General features: G+C 43.0%; 1 protein-coding gene across 1 annotated transcript in view; it reads right to left on the bottom strand.

Annotated features, from left to right (window-relative positions):
- Nucleotides 1-18172, bottom strand: part of LOC117390373 (carbohydrate sulfotransferase 8-like) — a 119662-nt gene that overhangs the window by 100403 nt on the left and 1087 nt on the right. The window contains exon 2 of the mRNA XM_033988097.2: nucleotides 3914-4098. Coding sequence (XP_033843988.1) covers nucleotides 3914-4076 — 163 coding nt within the window. The 5' untranslated portion in view covers nucleotides 4077-4098. The remainder of the gene's footprint in view (nucleotides 1-3913; nucleotides 4099-18172) is intronic.

Genomic DNA, 18172 nt, shown 5'->3' with positions numbered 1-18172 from the left:
GCAGCACAGCCCACTCCTGCTCTGCTGCTCAGTGGGGCCCTAACCCTGTCATCTGGGCAGGCTCAAAAAGAGTGTTTACCCAGTTCCAAGACTGCACCACAATCATTCACCCGTCTACCTTTCTTTTTTATAACTTTTGCTGTTTGTCTGTACCTAAGAAGAGCTCAAAATCACAGAATTTATTCTTTTCTTTTTATCACTGCTGTCTGCATCGAACTATTCTCTGTGAAATAGGAGGTATGCCGACAGCACGTTAGTTGTTGTTAGTTTTACAATGACAGTAAATTGAAAATTGTGAAAAGTGGTTATGAACTCATTGCTGTAAATAATTAGGATGCTAGGAATGCATTAGGTAAGTGACCAGTTTAAAATGAACTAGTTCTGTTTCTTAAGACTGTAAAAAAAAATAGGAGTGTCAAAAAATCTTGCTTATCTATTTTTACTAATGTAAAGTATAGCTGTAGGTGTTCTTTGCACACTGGAAGAACAATCACAAAATGAGCCGAGGCAGTGTGGTCAGGTGCACAGGGGCACAGATGAGGCGGATCAGATGGCACAAACACAACTAGATTATGTTGCTGGGTACCCTTGGCATAACCTGAGGTATTATGTGACCTTGCACTGGCCCCAGAGGAAATCTGTTTTAAAGCCGTTTGGGCCATGTCTAGATTAAACTGAGGAGTTTAGATGGCACTGACACCTTTGTATTAGAATGGAGTATTTTGCCAATGGTGGTTGTAGGTTAGACTCCTTCTGAAGGCAAACAGAGGAAGAGGTGCCCAAATATGGAATGGCCTTTCAAATGTGATAAACACATCTGTAGCACTGAACCATTTTATCAATAAGTTCACACAATAGTGTAAAACCACAGCGGGATTGTGTTGCGTGATTACATAACATTCTTTGTAAAGCAAACAGCACATTGGCAGCACATAATTAATTTTATTTTTTCCACAAACATGATGGATTTGCATTGAAATACAGGATGGAGGTTAAGGTCACAAGCACAGTTTAATTACATTAAGAGAGGGCTAAATTAGACTGGGCAAAGAGACAGGGCTTAAGAGATTACTGGCCCTCTGACGCACAGATTAAATTTTACCTTTGAGCAGCACATAGTAATATTCACTACTCCTGGTGAGCAGCAGGGAGACTTGAGAAGGGCAGTAAATGGGCTCATGACTAATTATAATCCAAAATCCAGTTCAGAAAAGTTATGTTACCATGCAACACACATGAATATGAACTATGCTATCATTTGTAAAAAAAATGTATATTTACACTTCACATTGCACAGTTAACCCGTGTATACTTGGCAAATATACCGTAGCTAAAATAAGGGAAACATTTGTAGCTACTGACAGTAAGGCAGACCTCGATTCTGCAAAGTGCTTTGTGCACACCATCTATCTCCATCACTGTTAACACTTCAGGCCTCTGCTTCTGTCTAAAAGCATCTGCTGTTTCTCCCATTGTCCTCTAAGAGCGACCAGAGAGAGATGATCTTCCCAGTTTAACTCCAGTTGTCTTTGGACCTATGGTGAGGGCAGTCTTTACCATGGGAAACACTGTGGATATGAGCCAAAAATAGAGGAGGGAAGTGGAGGCAGATATAAGCTGACATGTATTATAAGGCCGCTTTATTAGATATGAGCTTATGCTATAGACTGACCCTTTTAAGTCGAGGTACTGAAGACTAATTGTGCTACATGTCACTGTGTGGAGAGGTGGAATCAACGAATGAAAGAAGGTATTCAGTATGCTTATTCACATACTTCTAAGCAGGAGAACGAGATGTTCCTCACGACACAAAATGACATATGAGATGAGTTCCGTGATAATGAGACACCTTTTAGACATAATTTATAATACTTGTATTTATTTCCATTTTAATGCCTTATGGATGTTTACTTAAATATTGCTATTGTTTAAAGGATATGGAAAATTCTGTACTGTAACTATGTAGATGGTGAGTGTCTCCCACACCCATCAAAAGCTGAAGTGGCCAACACTTAGCACACAGCCACCACTTTGGCTCACATGTGGGGAAGGAGAGCTACAACAACCATTTATTCTGGTGTCCAAATCAGCGGAGATGCTTTTGAAGTTCTTGGGAATAGAACATTTTGAAAAGAAAAAGATCACAATACTAACCATTCAAAAATACACCTTATTTCATCAATGAGACAAATGCAACTTAACAAGGCTAACTCGTAAAATGACAGACAGCATTGGAGACAGCCTCTTGTATGAGCACATGTGTAGTGTTTCAAATAGCCTTTTTCGACCTGACACACGGCTGAAAGCATCCGACAATCAGGGAGCATTACGTATTTGGAGAGGCTGCACTCTGGCTAAGTGGCTCTTATTTCAGTGGAGTGTCACACTGCTATGATATTCATAATCATTCACGCTGCTGTTGACACATGATTCCAACACTACTCCACAGATACAAACTTCTCCCGCAGTACACTTGTAAAAGGTTTGGTCTAGAGAGAGGAAGACTACTTCATCAGTATTACTTTGAGTGGTACTAACAGAAATAGTTTGTGCATCAATGTATTAATTATGTATATGTTTTAATCTATAGACTGTATAAAGAAGTGGACTAAGGTACTATGACGTCATGCATAGCGTTCGGCTCCAATAAAACTAAGCTTGTTGCGGCTAGAGCAGTTATAGGGGCGAATTTGGAGCAACCGCAAGTATCATAGCAAGGGTAAGGAAGGTAACACCCCTTCCCACCCGCAACGCTGATTTGGCAGGGAGTGGGTGCTTAACAACGCTGTCAATCAAACAAGCTGTTAACGCTAGCGGGAGTAACCTCAAGGAAAGGGGGCATCTGATTTGTTTGTTATTAATGTTCATATATTGATATTCAGACACAATAGTGAAATAAAAATACCAGGATCATATAGAACAGGTTAATATGAACATTTTAAGTCCAAAATGACAAGTCTGACAGCAGCAATTATGGAGAGATGGGCGACAGTTTTTCAATATTAAGCGAACTGGAGCCAGAGTCAATGAAGCTGGAAGCAGGTTAGCTATATCCATTTATATATAAAGTGTATGGTTTTAACAGCAGAGGTGAATGTCTGTGGGAAACATCTTGCGCACTTTTAATATGAAATGCATGGTTTATAAGACGTTCTGCTCCTGTCCTGTTTGTCCTGTTTGCATTTGTTTATACAATAAAACTACCATATTTACACAGGTACCATGATATTTCAGTCATTTTGTAACATCACTGTAAAATGTTACATAGAGCATTGTAAATTAGATCATTTACTTATATACATTTAGAAAGGCATTTTGGACAGTCATTAAATAAACATAAGTGAAATAGTCTAACTTACAGTATATAAGTACACATCCATGGTTCACAAAAGTTAAAATGCAACTGAAAAACAGCTGCCCACAGATCAACCTCTAGTATAGCTTTAGCATTTGGAAAGGCTGAATTCAAATGTCTTGAGGGAGTACGATCTCCGAAACCATACCAATGAGAGCACAGTCAACTGCTGCTGCTGATAATAAAGTAATTTAAATTCATATAACTGATACATTTCCTCCAACAATATAAGAATTATGTTTATAGTTATCATTCAGATCCGCACACTTTAAGTTCATTCTGCTCAGCCTTAAGAACATGCTGAACTGAGACTGGGATCATTTTATGATTTTATAGAAATATATATTATTTATTTTTCTTTTCATAATAACTGCAGGCCAATGAACTAAATGAAAATCTCAAATGGCTGTAATAGTTTGTTTTCTGTTTTTTTCCCATCTTTAAAAATCTTCAGTGAGATTTTCTGGAGGTTAAGGCTTTATGTACTGAATGTCAATCAGTTCATTCTGATCATTCAATAAATAGCTTCAAAACTCTTTTATATGAGAATGATTGTACCTGGGCCTTGCTGCTGCACTGTGTCAGACAGATCTTGCTGGTGAAAGACAATTAAAGTTCCTGCGGTGAAGAGCAGGAGGAACCAGAGAGATCGCAGCCACCTCCGTCTCCATGCAAAGAGGGACCCCAGCACCATCCTCCACTTCATCCACAGCATGGTCATCCACAAGAGAGGAGAGAGGCACCTGGAGATGGAAACAGACATCCTAAGTTAAGTGAAGGAAACTCAATGCCAATGTCTGAATGCCTCCTCAGAGCCATAATGAATAGTATTTAAGCATGTGGCAAAAGAATATTGGGCAACTGTTCTTCTTTAGCAAACTTAACTTGGGTTTTACAGTAAACACACCATATACATTAGATTCAGATTATAGTATGCATTGCAAATATAACCCCAGAACCACAAAAATGATGTAGATTTTATTTTTAAAATGAGAGTGGAGTGTCAAAAATGTCTTTCCTTCCTTCTAAAAGGCAAATGGTGCAACGCTGTGCAACTCAGAGTGGAGGATTGATCCCTCCTCCAGGTCTGAGTTCGAGAAGTGATCAGCTACAAGTTTCAAGGGCAAAAGCATCCATTACTGTATCATTAAGATGGCACAACCTGGGCCATGTCTAATGATGCTCTGCAAAGTGCATGTGAGAACAGTGAAGCACCTCTTAAGCCATGGAAATAGTGCCACAGGATCATCCCCTTCCCTGTGCCTCAACCTCAGACATGTTGCATCATAGAACCAACAAGCAGAGTCACTACCATCCGGTGTCTCAGGTGTGGGGTGAGGAAAAGTGCCACTGACCCAGGACTGCTCTGCGCACTCTCATTTAATGGAACAAACTGACAACATTCCATTAATGTGTGGCAACTCGGGACTTTGATTTAACATGTTTTGCCGCTTGAAATTAGTCCTGCTGGCAACTTCATTTAGCAGTGGGGGTCAGTTGCATGGTTTATTTGAGGGTCACAGCCTCCACCAGGTTCAAGAAAGTTATCTTATTTACATGTGATCATATATGGTATCAGTCTTAGTATTACAATATTGCAGATCTACAGACATGTGTTAATCTTTCACTCTCACATTTTTTGCTTGTGCAATAAAATCGTTTGTCCTGTTATAGTTTAAGTCATATTGACTTGACCCAACTGAAAACTGAGTCATGAGCACAGAGTCGAACGAGCAGGTAAAATATGTCAAATGATTGTTTCTAGTCGTATGTGATTTAATTTATTTTTAATTTTTTTTTTCTGTTGGTAAAGGACAATACACAGTTTGTATGTAATCAAAATGGATAATTACTTTCTGTGATATGAACAAACGTGACATGATTGTACTGACCCCAGAGAACTCTCAGCTACATTTACCACACCACCTTTTGGTAAACCAATGCAAAGGCTGCATATTCTGCAGTTTTGTTATAGCCTACCTGTAAAGACACTGTCTCACTCTTCAAAGTTCTAGTTTCCAAAAATTCAACGAACAACTTTTGTCTGGTTTATGGATCAACCTGCTCTCCTCCCTTCAACATGTACGCTACTTTATGTTGTGTTATTCTCTATCCCAATGCATGTTCTTTTTAATCAACTGTAAACCACTCATTTTTGTTTGTTCTAATCCACTTGTACATTCAGTCAAAGTTACCAAGTTGGTTTGCTATGCAACAGTGGTGCCATCCAGATAAACAGCTGGTGAAGCTATGGCTTTGTCTAAAACTCCCTGAAGCGTTTATCTCTCAGTCTGTGTTCTTCAGACTTTGAAAACATTCACTACGCTGCACATCAGTCCTTTATATCAATACTGATATACAGCGCAAGATGGAAATACAAGTTTTATCCCATTTATGTGTGAGAAAGCAAGACTGTTTTATTGAGTCCTGGTTCTCCACACTCACACTAAAATTTGTGAGAGACACTGAGCAGCACAATGCGCTACTGTATTCAGTAGAAAGATGGATAATATTGAAGTAGCTGTTTTGAAGATAATGTCAAATCAGAATATTGAGTAGTTCATTAGAAAACAGTCAAAACGTTGCAAAAGAACAGATAAAATGTAAAAGAAAAAAATATTACAGTGTTTCTTCCAATATCTGATCACCTTAACGGGATTTTCACAACCAAAATATTGAGACATTCCTTTTTGTCAGTCTTGCTCTGTGTTGACATGGTCAGTTGTAACAGTAAGCATTTATTTTATATTCAAATGAGATGCTTACTCAGGCAGTACTAAACTGCCCTTCACCCAGAGGCATCCACAGCTGTGGCAAGAATAGATGCTATGAAGCATAAATTATGTGCATCAATGAATATATTGTCACCGGATCTGCGTACTTAAATACTGTATGCATAATTACTCCATAATTAGAAGTTAGCTTAAGTATATAAAAATACAATAGGGTAAAAGCAAACATTAGCACAAACTACACAGCTTTAAAGGAAATTTGTTCTGTCATTAACATACCCACAGACACACAACACAACAGGTGGAAAAAAAAGAATAAATCCTGTAAACTGCATGTTATGGTAGTCTTGTAAATCACATTTATGACAAAGTGGATTCACTTCACTTCTCCCCTAGGCCAAACGTCCTTCTACTTTTTCCACAACTTTGAATTGTTGTGTGTGGATAATAATATTAAAGTAATTATTAAGTGCATTTTGTAACTTGTGTAACCCACACTAGGCTTTTGGAGCCATGCTCTAGCACGATTCTGTGGCCTGCACTCACACCTGCAAACAAACCGAGCCACAGCCTGATGACATCATCTAAGTGCTGTTTTGTGTACATGTGAAAATTACCCCTGGGACATAAAATATCTCCATATTTTGTATTGCCTTCTCGGATCCTGCACACTTGTTTTAGGATGGATGTGCATGTCTTTTCTCTCACTTATTAAGATACTTTTCACACATTACAAATACGGTTCCAACATAGAATATAAATTAAGGTGGAAGATATGCCAGTCTTTTTACCAAAAAAGTGAAGTTGTTTCAGAGATAGAAAACTGCCCTGACACGCAGGTGCACTGTGCTCAGTGAGAGAGCGCAGTCTCCTCTTGCAGGTGCATGGGATGGGGAATTAGTCACTGATGTAATTCCCAGGCTAGGAAATCAGAAAAGTACTCATTAGTAATATGAGGTTTCCTGCAGGGTCAAGGAGGACAGAGGACTGTGGGTAATTAAATGTGCTAAATGAAACACTAATTGAATGAGCAACCAACTGCCTTTGGTTCATGTCTGTCTAATCATACAACAGACCAAATCACCAAAAATGTATTGGGTTTTTTTTCAGGCAGGGTTGTGTAATTACAGAGGTGAAACTAGTGATCTCTGAACAATAAATGTTTAGTAACCAGCGGTTTACATATCTAGTGTATGCTAATAGTGGTCACTGCCTGAATGAAGTAAAATAATATGAACACTGAAGTTGTCATTTTGGCCACAACATGGACATGTATGTGAGAAGAGGGCCACGTCCTGGTGAGAAGAAGAGAAAACATTACCAGCAGTATTTTGCGTAGCTGATGAATCAAAAAATAGCATAAAAGCTAACAACATAATGGACATTTCTGTTGGATAAATTGCACCAAAAACATTGCGGGCCACAACAGTTTGACAATTAAATTTTAATTTTATTTCAGCAAGCAGCACAAATCCCACTTTAATTAGTGAACTTGTGAACTTGACCTGTAAGTTAGATACTGACTTTTGTTACTGGTTGGCAAATATAAGTAAGCTATAATCATATATTTGATTGTGTGGCCTTCAAATGGCAAAATTGATGCTTTTATTTTGATGTCTTTGTTGGGACAGAATATTTATATTGGTATGGATGCACAGCATTTCAAAGCACATCAGTCCTGGAAGGTTGAATAAAATTAAATACGGATTACTGAGGATTTTGTTTAATTTATTATTTTTTTTCAATGTTGTTTTGTTTATTTTACTAGAATCATATGACTCGACATTATAAATAAAATTGTTTAACACATATCTTATTTTCTCGGGTCTCGCTCACCTGTTGACACGCTTGACTTTACATGCATTTACATACAGAAATATTGTCAACTGCACATTAATCTGAAGGACACAGCAGCAGGTGGAGCGAGAATTGCTCATAAAAAATGTATAAGATGTAAATTGAGGGTGGATACCTGTTCACTGAGGCTGCTTAAATCTGGGACAATTGAACCAATTCCAGAAAATAGGGTTATAAAAAAACGTAAGCAGGGGGAATGAGATTTGAGAGTCGTTTTCAGCAACGTATGTTGATATTACCTTAATACAATTTTAACTGCTGCACATGGAAACATACTTCTAACTATAACTGGCTTTCATACTGTTTCATACTGTTGGACATATACATTTTTAGACAGTAACATTTTCTGAGAATTATGCAGAACACCCATGAGGGTGATTCAAGGATGCTATAAAAATAATCTTGTTTACATTTTACCACAAAATAAACCTTTTTGTAATGCATAGTCGGGGTGTTTGGTTGCTTCATAGTGAGAGGAAGCAAAGCAGAAGGTGTGAGCCACCCACAATGATGCATACGGGATTATCCAGCTCATATTTAATACAAGCACATTGAGTTCATTTGAAGACCTATTCACACAGTTGCAGTTCTAACCTATCCTTTGGCTGATACCCATCGTGTCACTGTGTAAAATAATATGTTTTATTATATTTTTTTGTAATAAATTTATCACAAAATGCCTCAGCCCATTCATTTGAAAGTATAATGCGCCAGTGTTTATTTATTATTTATCCTACCAAAGTATTTCAATTTTAATGCTCATCAATCCATCCATCCATTTTCTTCCGCTTATCCGGGGCCGGGTCGCGGGGGTAGCAGTCTAAGCAGGGACTCCCAGACTTCCCTCACCCCGGACACGTCCTCCAGCTCCTCCGGTGGGACCCCAAGGCGTTCCCAGGCCAGCCGAGAGACATAGTCCCTCCAGCGTGTTCTGGGTCTTCCCCGGGGCCTCCTCCCGGTGGGACATGCCCAGAACACCTCCCTAGGGAGGCGTCCAGGAGGCATCCTGAGCAGATGCCCGAGCCACCTCAGCTGGTTCCTCTCAACGTGTAGGAGCAGCGGCTCTACTCCGAGCTCCTCCCGTGTGACCGAGCTCCTCACCCTATCCCTAAGGGTGCGCCCGGCCACTCTGCGGAGGAAGCCCATTTCGGCCGCTTGTATTCGCGACCTTGTCCTTTCGGTCATTACCCAGAGCTCATGACCATAGGTGAGGGTAGGAACGTAGATTGACCAGTAAATCGAGAGCTTCGCCTTCCAGCTCAGCTCCTTCTTTACCACAACGGACCGATACAGCGACTGCGTCACTGCAGACGCTGCACCGATCCGCCTGTCAATCTCCCGCTCCATCCTTCCCTCACTCGTGAACAAGACCCCGAGATACTTGAACTCCTCCACTTGGGGCAGAGACTCACCACCCACCCGGAGAGAGCAAACCACCTTTTTCCAGTCGAGAACCATGGCCTTGGGTTTGGAGGAGCTGATTCTCATCCCAGCCGCTTCACACTCGGCTGCAAACCGCCCCAGTGCCTGCTGCAGGTCCTGGCTCGAAGAAGCCATCAGGACAACATCATCTGCAAACAGCAGAGATGAAATCCTGTGGTTCCCAAACCAGGCCCCCTCCAGCCCCTGGCTGCGCCTAGAAATTCTGTCCATAAATATAATGAACAGAACCGGTGACAAAGGGCAGCCCTGGCGGAGTCCAACATGCACCGGGAACAGGTCTGACTTACCCACATGGGCGTTGAAGTCCCCCAGGAGAACAACGGAGTCCCCGTTTGGTGCACTGTCTAGTACCCCTCCCAGGGACTCCAAGAAGGCCGGGTACTCTGCACTGCTGTTTGGCCCGTAGGCCAACACAACAGTGAGAGACCTGTCCCCGACCCGAAGGCGCAGGGACGCGACCCTCTCATTCACCGGAGTGAACCCCAACATGCAGCGGCTGAGTTGTGGGGCAATGAGCAAGCCCACACCAGCTCGCCGCCGCTCCCCGCGGGCAACGCCAGAGAAATGGAGAGTCCAACCCCTCTCAAGAAGTTGGGTTCCAGAGCCCGAGCTGTGCGTGGAGGTGAGGCCAACTATATCTAGCCGGTAATGCTCAACCTCCCGCACAAGCTCAGGCTCCTTCCCCCCCCAGCGAGGTGACGTTCCACGTCCCCAGAGCCAGTCTCCATGTCCGGAGATCCGGTCGTCGAGGTCCCCGCCTTCGACTGCCACCCGAATCTCTGCTCATCAAATAAACACTAAAAGTTGGACTGGGTCCATCCATCCATCCATTTTCTTCCTCTTATTCGGGGCCGGGTTGCGGGGACAGCAGTCTAAGCAGGGGCTCCCAGACTTCCCTCACCCCGGACACCTCCTCCAGCTCCTCCGGTGGGACCCCAAGGCGTTCCCAGGCCAGCCGAGAGACATAGTCCCCCCGGCGTGTCCTGGGTCTTCCTCCCGGTGGGATATGCCCAGAACACCTCCCTAGGGAGGCGTCCAGGAGGCATCCTAAGCAGATGCCCGAGCCACCTCAACTGGTTCCTCTCGACGTGTAGGAGCAGCGGCTCTACTCCGAGCTCCTCCCATGTGACCGAGCTCCTCACCCTATCCCTAAGGGTGCGCCCAGCCACCCTACGGAGGAAACCCATTTCAGCCGCTTGTATCCGTGACCTTGTCCTTTCGGTCATTACCCAGAGCTCATGACCATAGGTGAGGGTAGGAACGTAGATTGACCGGTAAATCGAGAGCTTTGCCTTTGGGCTCAGCTCCTTCTTCACCACAACGGACCGATACAGCGACCGCATCACTGCAGACGCTGCACTAATCCGCCTGTCAATCTCCCGCTCCATCCTTCCCTCACTCGTGAACAAGACCCCGAGATACTTGAACTCCTCCACTTGAGGCAAGGACTCACCACCCATCCGGAGAGGGTAAACCACCTTTTTCCGATCGAGAACCATGGCCTCGGATTTGGAGGAGCTGATTCTCATCCCAGCCGCTTCACACTCGGCTGCAAACCGCCCCAGTGCCTGCTGCAGGTCCTGGCTCGATGAAGCCATCAGGACAACATCATCTGCAAACAGCAGAGATGAAATCCTGTGGTTCCCGAACCAGACCCTCTCCAGCCCCTGGCTGCGCCTAGAAATTCTGTCCATAAATATAATGAACAGAACCGGTGACAAAGGGCAGCCCTGGCGGAGTCCAACATGCACCAGGAACAGGTCTGACTTACTGCCGGCAATGTGAACACAGCTCCTGCTCCGGTCATACAGGGACCGGGCAGCCCTTAGCAAAGAGCCCCGGACCCCATACTCCCAGAGCACCCCCCAAAGGGCACCACGAGGGACACGGTCGAATGCCTTCTCCAGATCCACAAAACACATGTGGACTGGTTGGGCAAACTCCCATGAACCCTCAAGGACCCGATGGAGAGTATTGAGCTGGTCCAGTGTTCCGCGACCAGGACGAAACCCACACTGCTCCTCCTGAATCCAAGGTTCGACTATCGGTCGGATTCTCCTCTCCAGTACCCTGGAATAGACCTTACCGGGAAGGCTGTGATTCCCCTGAACCACCGCCTTAACGTGGTGGAGGGGTTTGAGCACCCGAATGATCCTGGGAGCTATGTTGTCGGGGGCTTCATGCCCCTGGTAGGGTCACCCATGGCAAACAGGTCCTTGGTGACGGGTCTGACAAAGAGCGGTTCAGAAGCCCCCATGAAGAGTAATCCAACAAGGCCAGTTACGTCACCCGGACTGGCGTTACCGGGGCCCCACCCTGGAGCCAGGCCTGGGGTGGGTGCTCGGCAGCGGGCGCCTGGTGGCCGGGCCTTTCCCCACGGGGCCCGGCCGGGCCCAGCCCGAAGGAACGACATGGGGCTGTCCCCCCATGGACCCACCACCTGTGAGAGGAGCCATGAGGGGTGGGTGCAGAGAGATCTGGGCGGCAGTCGAAGGCGGGGACCTCGACGACCGGATCTCCGGACATGGAGACTAGCTCTGGGGACATGGAATGTCACCTCGCTGGGGGGGAAGGAGCCTGAGCTTGTGCGGGATGTTGAGCGTTACTGGCTAGATATAATCGGCCTCACCTCCACGCACAGCTTGGGCTCTGGAACCCAACTCCTTGGACTGGGTCATCATCTGGAATACCAGATCAACAAAAATATATTTATTTATTAAATAACATGTCTCAAACTGACGTTTTGGATATGGAAGTGTTTGAAGACCTAGTGGACCTGGTACACCCCATTCTTTTAGTGCTACACTTCCATGCTTTCGGTTATCACTGCTTGTCTGTTTATTTGATTTTTGCCTACAACGTGTAACAAGATTAGCTTTGGCTCTAATTCCCTCATGGAAGCGACTGTTAGAGCATTCTTCACTTTAACGGACTATAATAGCATTAATATCTGCTTTTGCCTCTTCAGCTGCAATAAACACCCTCACTTTAAGAAAGCCGATTAGGAGCAAAAGACATGGCTAGCGTACCACATACCTCGGGTAAAATGCAGAGGATCTCATTGTGTGTAAAGATTAATCTGCTTTTTACAGTATATTACACCAGTCAAACTACCCGTACACTTTGGGTGAGAACACAGATCTCCATCACCTCCAGTGTTGGCGAACTCTGAGAGCCAAGGTCAGGAGAGAGTGGCAGAGGGCCCCAAACAGAGATAAGGCTCTGGGACACATCTGAACCTCTGTGCTGATTTTCACAGAAATATAATCCTTCCAGTGAATTATTAAATGGGTCTCCCCCACCCTAAATAACACCCTGCAAGCATTGTTTGACATCCTGGATGAATAATTAAGCACTGACCTTTTGTTCCCATTAGAGGTGATGGGCTTTCAGGATGAGTCTGAGAGACGATTTGAGGAAAGTTGCAAATAGCAAATTCTAATTATGCAAAGCTGGATGATGTATTTGGAAGGGGAATAACAACTACAAGGGCAAAAGAGAACGCAACTAATCCACATACTTAAAAATCTCACTGTCATGCTAGCTGTCTACAATTGTAAGCCTTGCTTGGAGCCCACCAGATAGCTTAGCCAGATCTAGCTTACTAAATAAATAGTAAAAGCAAAATACAACTGGACAAAAAGCTGTAGGAGTGAAGATGTTTCGCTGCTCATCTTCAGAACTGAAGAAGAGGTTTGGATGAACAGCGAAACAGCTTCACTCATACAACTTTTTATTCAGTTAACATACATTAAGATTTTACTATGGATTATACCTGGAGGACTGAGGAATTACACAGACATCTTACTAAATAAAGGCTAACCAACAACTGGTTTAGGAAAGCTTAGCTTAGAAAGTATAACTTCCTAAGGGCTTAATACAGCAGCACTTTTTAAAGTCAGTCTTGTTATAAAGATGAGTTTGCTAAATTTCAGTGGCATATGCTGAGGCAAAGTCTATAGCAGGCTCAAATATTGCACTCTCTATTCAAGCAAATAATATTCATTATCGTCAATAATGTCACTGAAGCATAATTTATCATTTTGTTTATACATTCAAAAGGAAAAATATGATCTTAACCTTGGCTGCCCGCTCATCAGTCTGCCCTCAATCAGAAGGTAAACCCCAGCCCAAATATATCGTCATCTGTTTAGTCAAATAATCTCTGATTAACTGTATTTCAATTGCTAAGAGAGGAAGTCATGAGTGAACACACTGAATGAACATGGCCTATTCATTGTGTATGAGGCAGAGCTGTCGGAGTCATATCTCTTTGCATTTTATTGAAAAGTAATAGAACATTTTTAAACCAATGACTCGCCTAAAATCACAGAAAATCCATAATAGGACAAATAACTTCATATTTCAGCATTACTTTTGAAAATTTTAAATTTTTCTTTTTATGAACAAGACCCAACATATTTGCTGCAGAAATATGTTCAAAATATGTAGTATGATCAAAGCATCCAAACAGTGTGATTAAATGTACAAGCCACTCCTGGAACAGAGCCACTCCAGAGTGAATGGCTGGTTCATCATGAAACACTGAGAAAATTCTAAAGTTGATATGAAAGATGCCATAGAAACAGGATGAGGTTTGTTTTTAAAGCACAGTTTATAGCTGTTATTATTTATACAAAAAGTAATAAATACAGTGAATTTGTCAAGAGAATCAAATAGTATAAAAGGTGTCACACACTTACATTTCACTATCCCCCCCTGCCCTCTCATACTCTCCCCCCCTGCCCTCTCATACCCTCTTACTTTCACACGGACATTTTACACATGGTGGTATTGCTGCTGGTGCAGAAGCCAGGGCTTTTGGTGTTTTTTGAAGGTGGAGAGTCCGGTGATAGTTTTTATGGGTGCAGATAAAGAGTTCTAAATTTTAGCTTTTCTTACTGAGAAAGCAGTCTGAGCAAAAGACGTCTTGTGCTGTGGCTCTCCAGTCCCCCTGTGCTGTGGCTCTCCAGTCCCCCTGTGCTGTGGCTCCCCAGTCCCCCTGTGCTGTGGCTCTCCAGTCTCCAGTGTGGCTCTCCAGTCCCCCTGTGCTGTGGTTCTCCAGTCTCCAGTGTGGCTCTCCAGTCCCCCTGTGCTGTGGCTCTCCAGTCCCCCTGTGCTGTGGCTCTCCAGCCCCCCTGTGCTGTGGCTCTCCAGTCTCCAGTGTGGCTCTCCAGTCTCCAGTGTGGCTCTCCAGTCTCCAGTGTGGCTCTCCAGTCCCCCTGTGCTGTGGCTCTCCAGCCCCCCTGTGCTGTGGCTCTCCAGCCCCCCTGTGCTGTGGCTCTCCAGTCCCCCTGTGCTGTGGCTTGTGTGGACCTTGTGGACAATCTACAAAGTGGTTCCTGAGCCAGTCCATTCAAACATTTAAAGATGAAATTTACATAGTTAAAATTTCAGACATTTTCAAAATGTAAAATGTTATGCTTTGATAAAAGAGAACAATTATGAAATTTGATGGGCTTTTTGTTTGAAATTTTATAAGTACATAGATCGGGTTGGTCTGAGACCAGACAGTGGACGACAGGATCATGGTATCAATAAAGACACAGGAACTTTAAAAAGACAAGCAGTCTCTGATAATCCTGATGCAGATAATGCTTGCCTTACATTTTTAGTAAAGTAAAACCAAATAAAATGGTGTGATATGGGGGAATCAAAATGAAAGTAGTTTTCAGAGACTGTGAGTCAATGACTGAACACGTATCTGGAAATATCCCTGTTAGTGTTTAACACTATTGTACCTTTCCATTGCAGTGAGCTCCTGGTTCTTTTTCATTATCTCACAGTAATGAAGGCCATTCATGTATGTACTCTCTCTTCATGCACACACAAGCAAAAGCAAGGTTTACATCAAGTGCATCCAAAACCACACCACCAAATATAATGGCTCTTTGCTGCCCAAAGACTTCTTTAGGAAGTCAATATTATTGCTCTCTTCAATGTTGGCCTGTCAGAAACTGGAAAAACTGGGCCAAAACAATTAGATCCAAACATATTCAAACTGTGCTAACATTCACAGTGATGACATATGGATATGGATAATACTGCAACATATGTCAGAGATATGCAAAATTAGAATATTGAGTAACTGTCTGTGATAACTAATTTAAAAGGATCATTTTAAACATATAATTTTACATGAAACCTGCAATACAATCTTGCAAACAAGTGATATTTCTGCACTATTGTAGTTAATTTTGCATTCCATGTGTGATACTGGAATCTCACCTAGCACTGGGTACCACTGCCATTAAAAGGTAACAGTATGGCTTTGAGAAGAAAAAGTTAAGGTACAACTGGTACCAGCAAAGTAGGTATGAAACATATTTTCCTTTTGATAAGTTTTGATATCTGGGGCATCTAATATTTTATTTGTTTTTCCTTTTATATAATAATTAATACAGGCATTGTTAAGATTGAGGCTTGTACTGAAAACAAAATATCATTCAAGCTGGTACCAAAAAATAATACAAAGGTATTCAGCCCTAAACTCACCCACCGCATTAAAAGGCATGTTTATCACATTTCTGATTAATTAACATCTGAATATGGTAATCAATATAATGAAAAAAAGATTAAAATGAAATTTTCTCAATAATGTCTGCCCCTGGATGGTATTTTGGGGCACTCACCGCCTGGGCAGGTGGCCTTAACATTCACTAATGCAGAATAAGACAGGTGGTCATAATCTCATGATTTCTACAAACATAAACACGTTAGATAAATACACTTTTCTGTTTTGTATTTTCTTCCTCCCACACAAGAGCAGTGTGCTCTTTTGCAATCTCGCTTTCATTTCACTTCCTGCTTTACTGTCACTCCTTCAGCACCCCAGTACTCAAACACAGAGAAAGACCTATATAAACTCCTTGATTTTCCAACCTCCCACACTATCCACTACACTCCAGCACATTCTAACTAGGGCAGGGCAATATGGCCTCAAATACGGTATCAATATAAAAGAAAAAATGTGAATAATGATATATAATTGATGATAGCAAGGGCCATTTAAAGGTGGCCCTTTTTATATTTTTACTTCTCTGGACATTAGCAATAACAACTATCCATGATCTCTCATCTCTGTTTGAGGTCTCTTCCAACTGAGAGGAATATCAGCTGCAGTGCACACGCAAGTATATAATTAAATTCCATTCCTCTGGTGTCTACGTGCTCTTCCTCTGGCCTCTCCACTCTCCATGCTCTTCTTCTGGCCTCTTAGCTCTCTTCCTCTGGCCTCCTCCTTTGGCCTCTCCATGCTCTTCCTCTGGCCTCTCTGCTCTCTTGCTCTAGCCTTTCCATCGCTTCCTCTCCCCTATCCATGCTCTTCCTCTGGCTTCTCTAGGCTCTTTCTCTGGCCTCTCAGTTCTCTTCATCTGGCCTCTCCGGGTTCTTCCTCTGGCCTCTCCATGCTCTTCCTCTGGCCTCTCCGGGTTCTTCCTCTGGCCTGTCTGTGCTCTTCCTTTGGCCTCTCCGGGTTCTTCCTCTGGCCTCTCTGGGCCATCTGGAGTGCAATGTCCCCACTCCGCTGGTGTTGTGCCAGCCTGTGCAGCCTCCCAGGACTCATTGCCGCAGCGTCTCCGAGCACAATTTGTATGTGTCAAAAGCTCTGCTGTGTGTGTGTCCGCTGACCCAGCTGACTGAAGTCATTGAAGCTTGCATCTCCCACCACCTCAAAGGAGCTCCATTCTGCTTTGATGACACCTGCGCTCCCTCCAGCCTGCGCTGGCCACTGGAGGGTCATTGATTTAACACGGCAATTGATTACATCTGGAAGAATTTGGGTTATTTTAGTTGCTTTTTGTAAGACCAGCAAAAGACAAATAATTGGGGCTTGAAAAATGATTCCATATATTCGGTGAAGTGATTTCTGCATAATGACTTTGAAGACTGGTTGAAGTTTAATACCCTTTTGGATAGAATAAGCCATGGGAGTAGACCCCCCGTTAGATGCCTAGATCCAATGGGGATATTGGACTCACAACATGAAGGTCTACACATTTTCTATGAGTCGAGGTAGTCTGAGTTAAAAGGCATTCTTTTTTTTTTTTTTATGAATGAAAAAATGATTTAAAAAAGGCATGCCCTCAGTTTTGCTCACACAATTACAATTACAATTGGCTTGATTGGTTATTGCTCAGCATGGTCGAGTGGTTAGCAATCACTTTCTCTGGGTCCTCCAGTTTCCCCCATTAGACAAAAAAGCCACAGTAGGCTAATCCTCAGGAAATCCTGATCAAGATCCTGGCTAAAGATGTGGAGAAGGATCCCTGGGCGCTGCACCACAGTCGCCCACTGCTCCTGACAGATTACACGGCACTGACAAGGACGGGGTCAAATGCAGAGTCATTTCAATGTGAGAACAATCAAATCTACAAATGCTGAAACACAAATATGCGTGTACAAACAACTGCAATAAACAACAAAGGAGGGTGCATGGAAATTGTATAAGATATTATTTCATTTCTGTCTTGATGTGCATTTGATGAAAACTCTCACACATTTCAATAAACTAAAAAAAGAACAGCGGAAAAGAAGGGCTGGAAAACAAAGGAAAAATCAATCAGCGTTTTAATTAATCCATTTGATGTAAGACCTTCTATCTAACACTATCCTGCAGCTATCTGGCTAAATGTACTATCAGAGCCACAGGTATAGGGCAGGCTCATTCAAGTGTTAACAACTGTGCATGCTTCACTGACTTTTCATCATTTGCAAAGTTTAGCTTGGAGTTATGAAAGCAAAATTGAAATTTTAAGCCATGAAAGGCACAACATTAATCCAAAGT

This window comes from Periophthalmus magnuspinnatus, chromosome 3, assembly GCF_009829125.3.
Source record: "Periophthalmus magnuspinnatus isolate fPerMag1 chromosome 3, fPerMag1.2.pri, whole genome shotgun sequence".
Taxonomy (NCBI): Eukaryota; Metazoa; Chordata; class Actinopteri; order Gobiiformes; family Gobiidae; genus Periophthalmus; species Periophthalmus magnuspinnatus.
The sequence above is the reverse complement of the archived record's forward strand: the minus strand, read 5'-3'. Positions and strand labels throughout refer to the sequence as shown.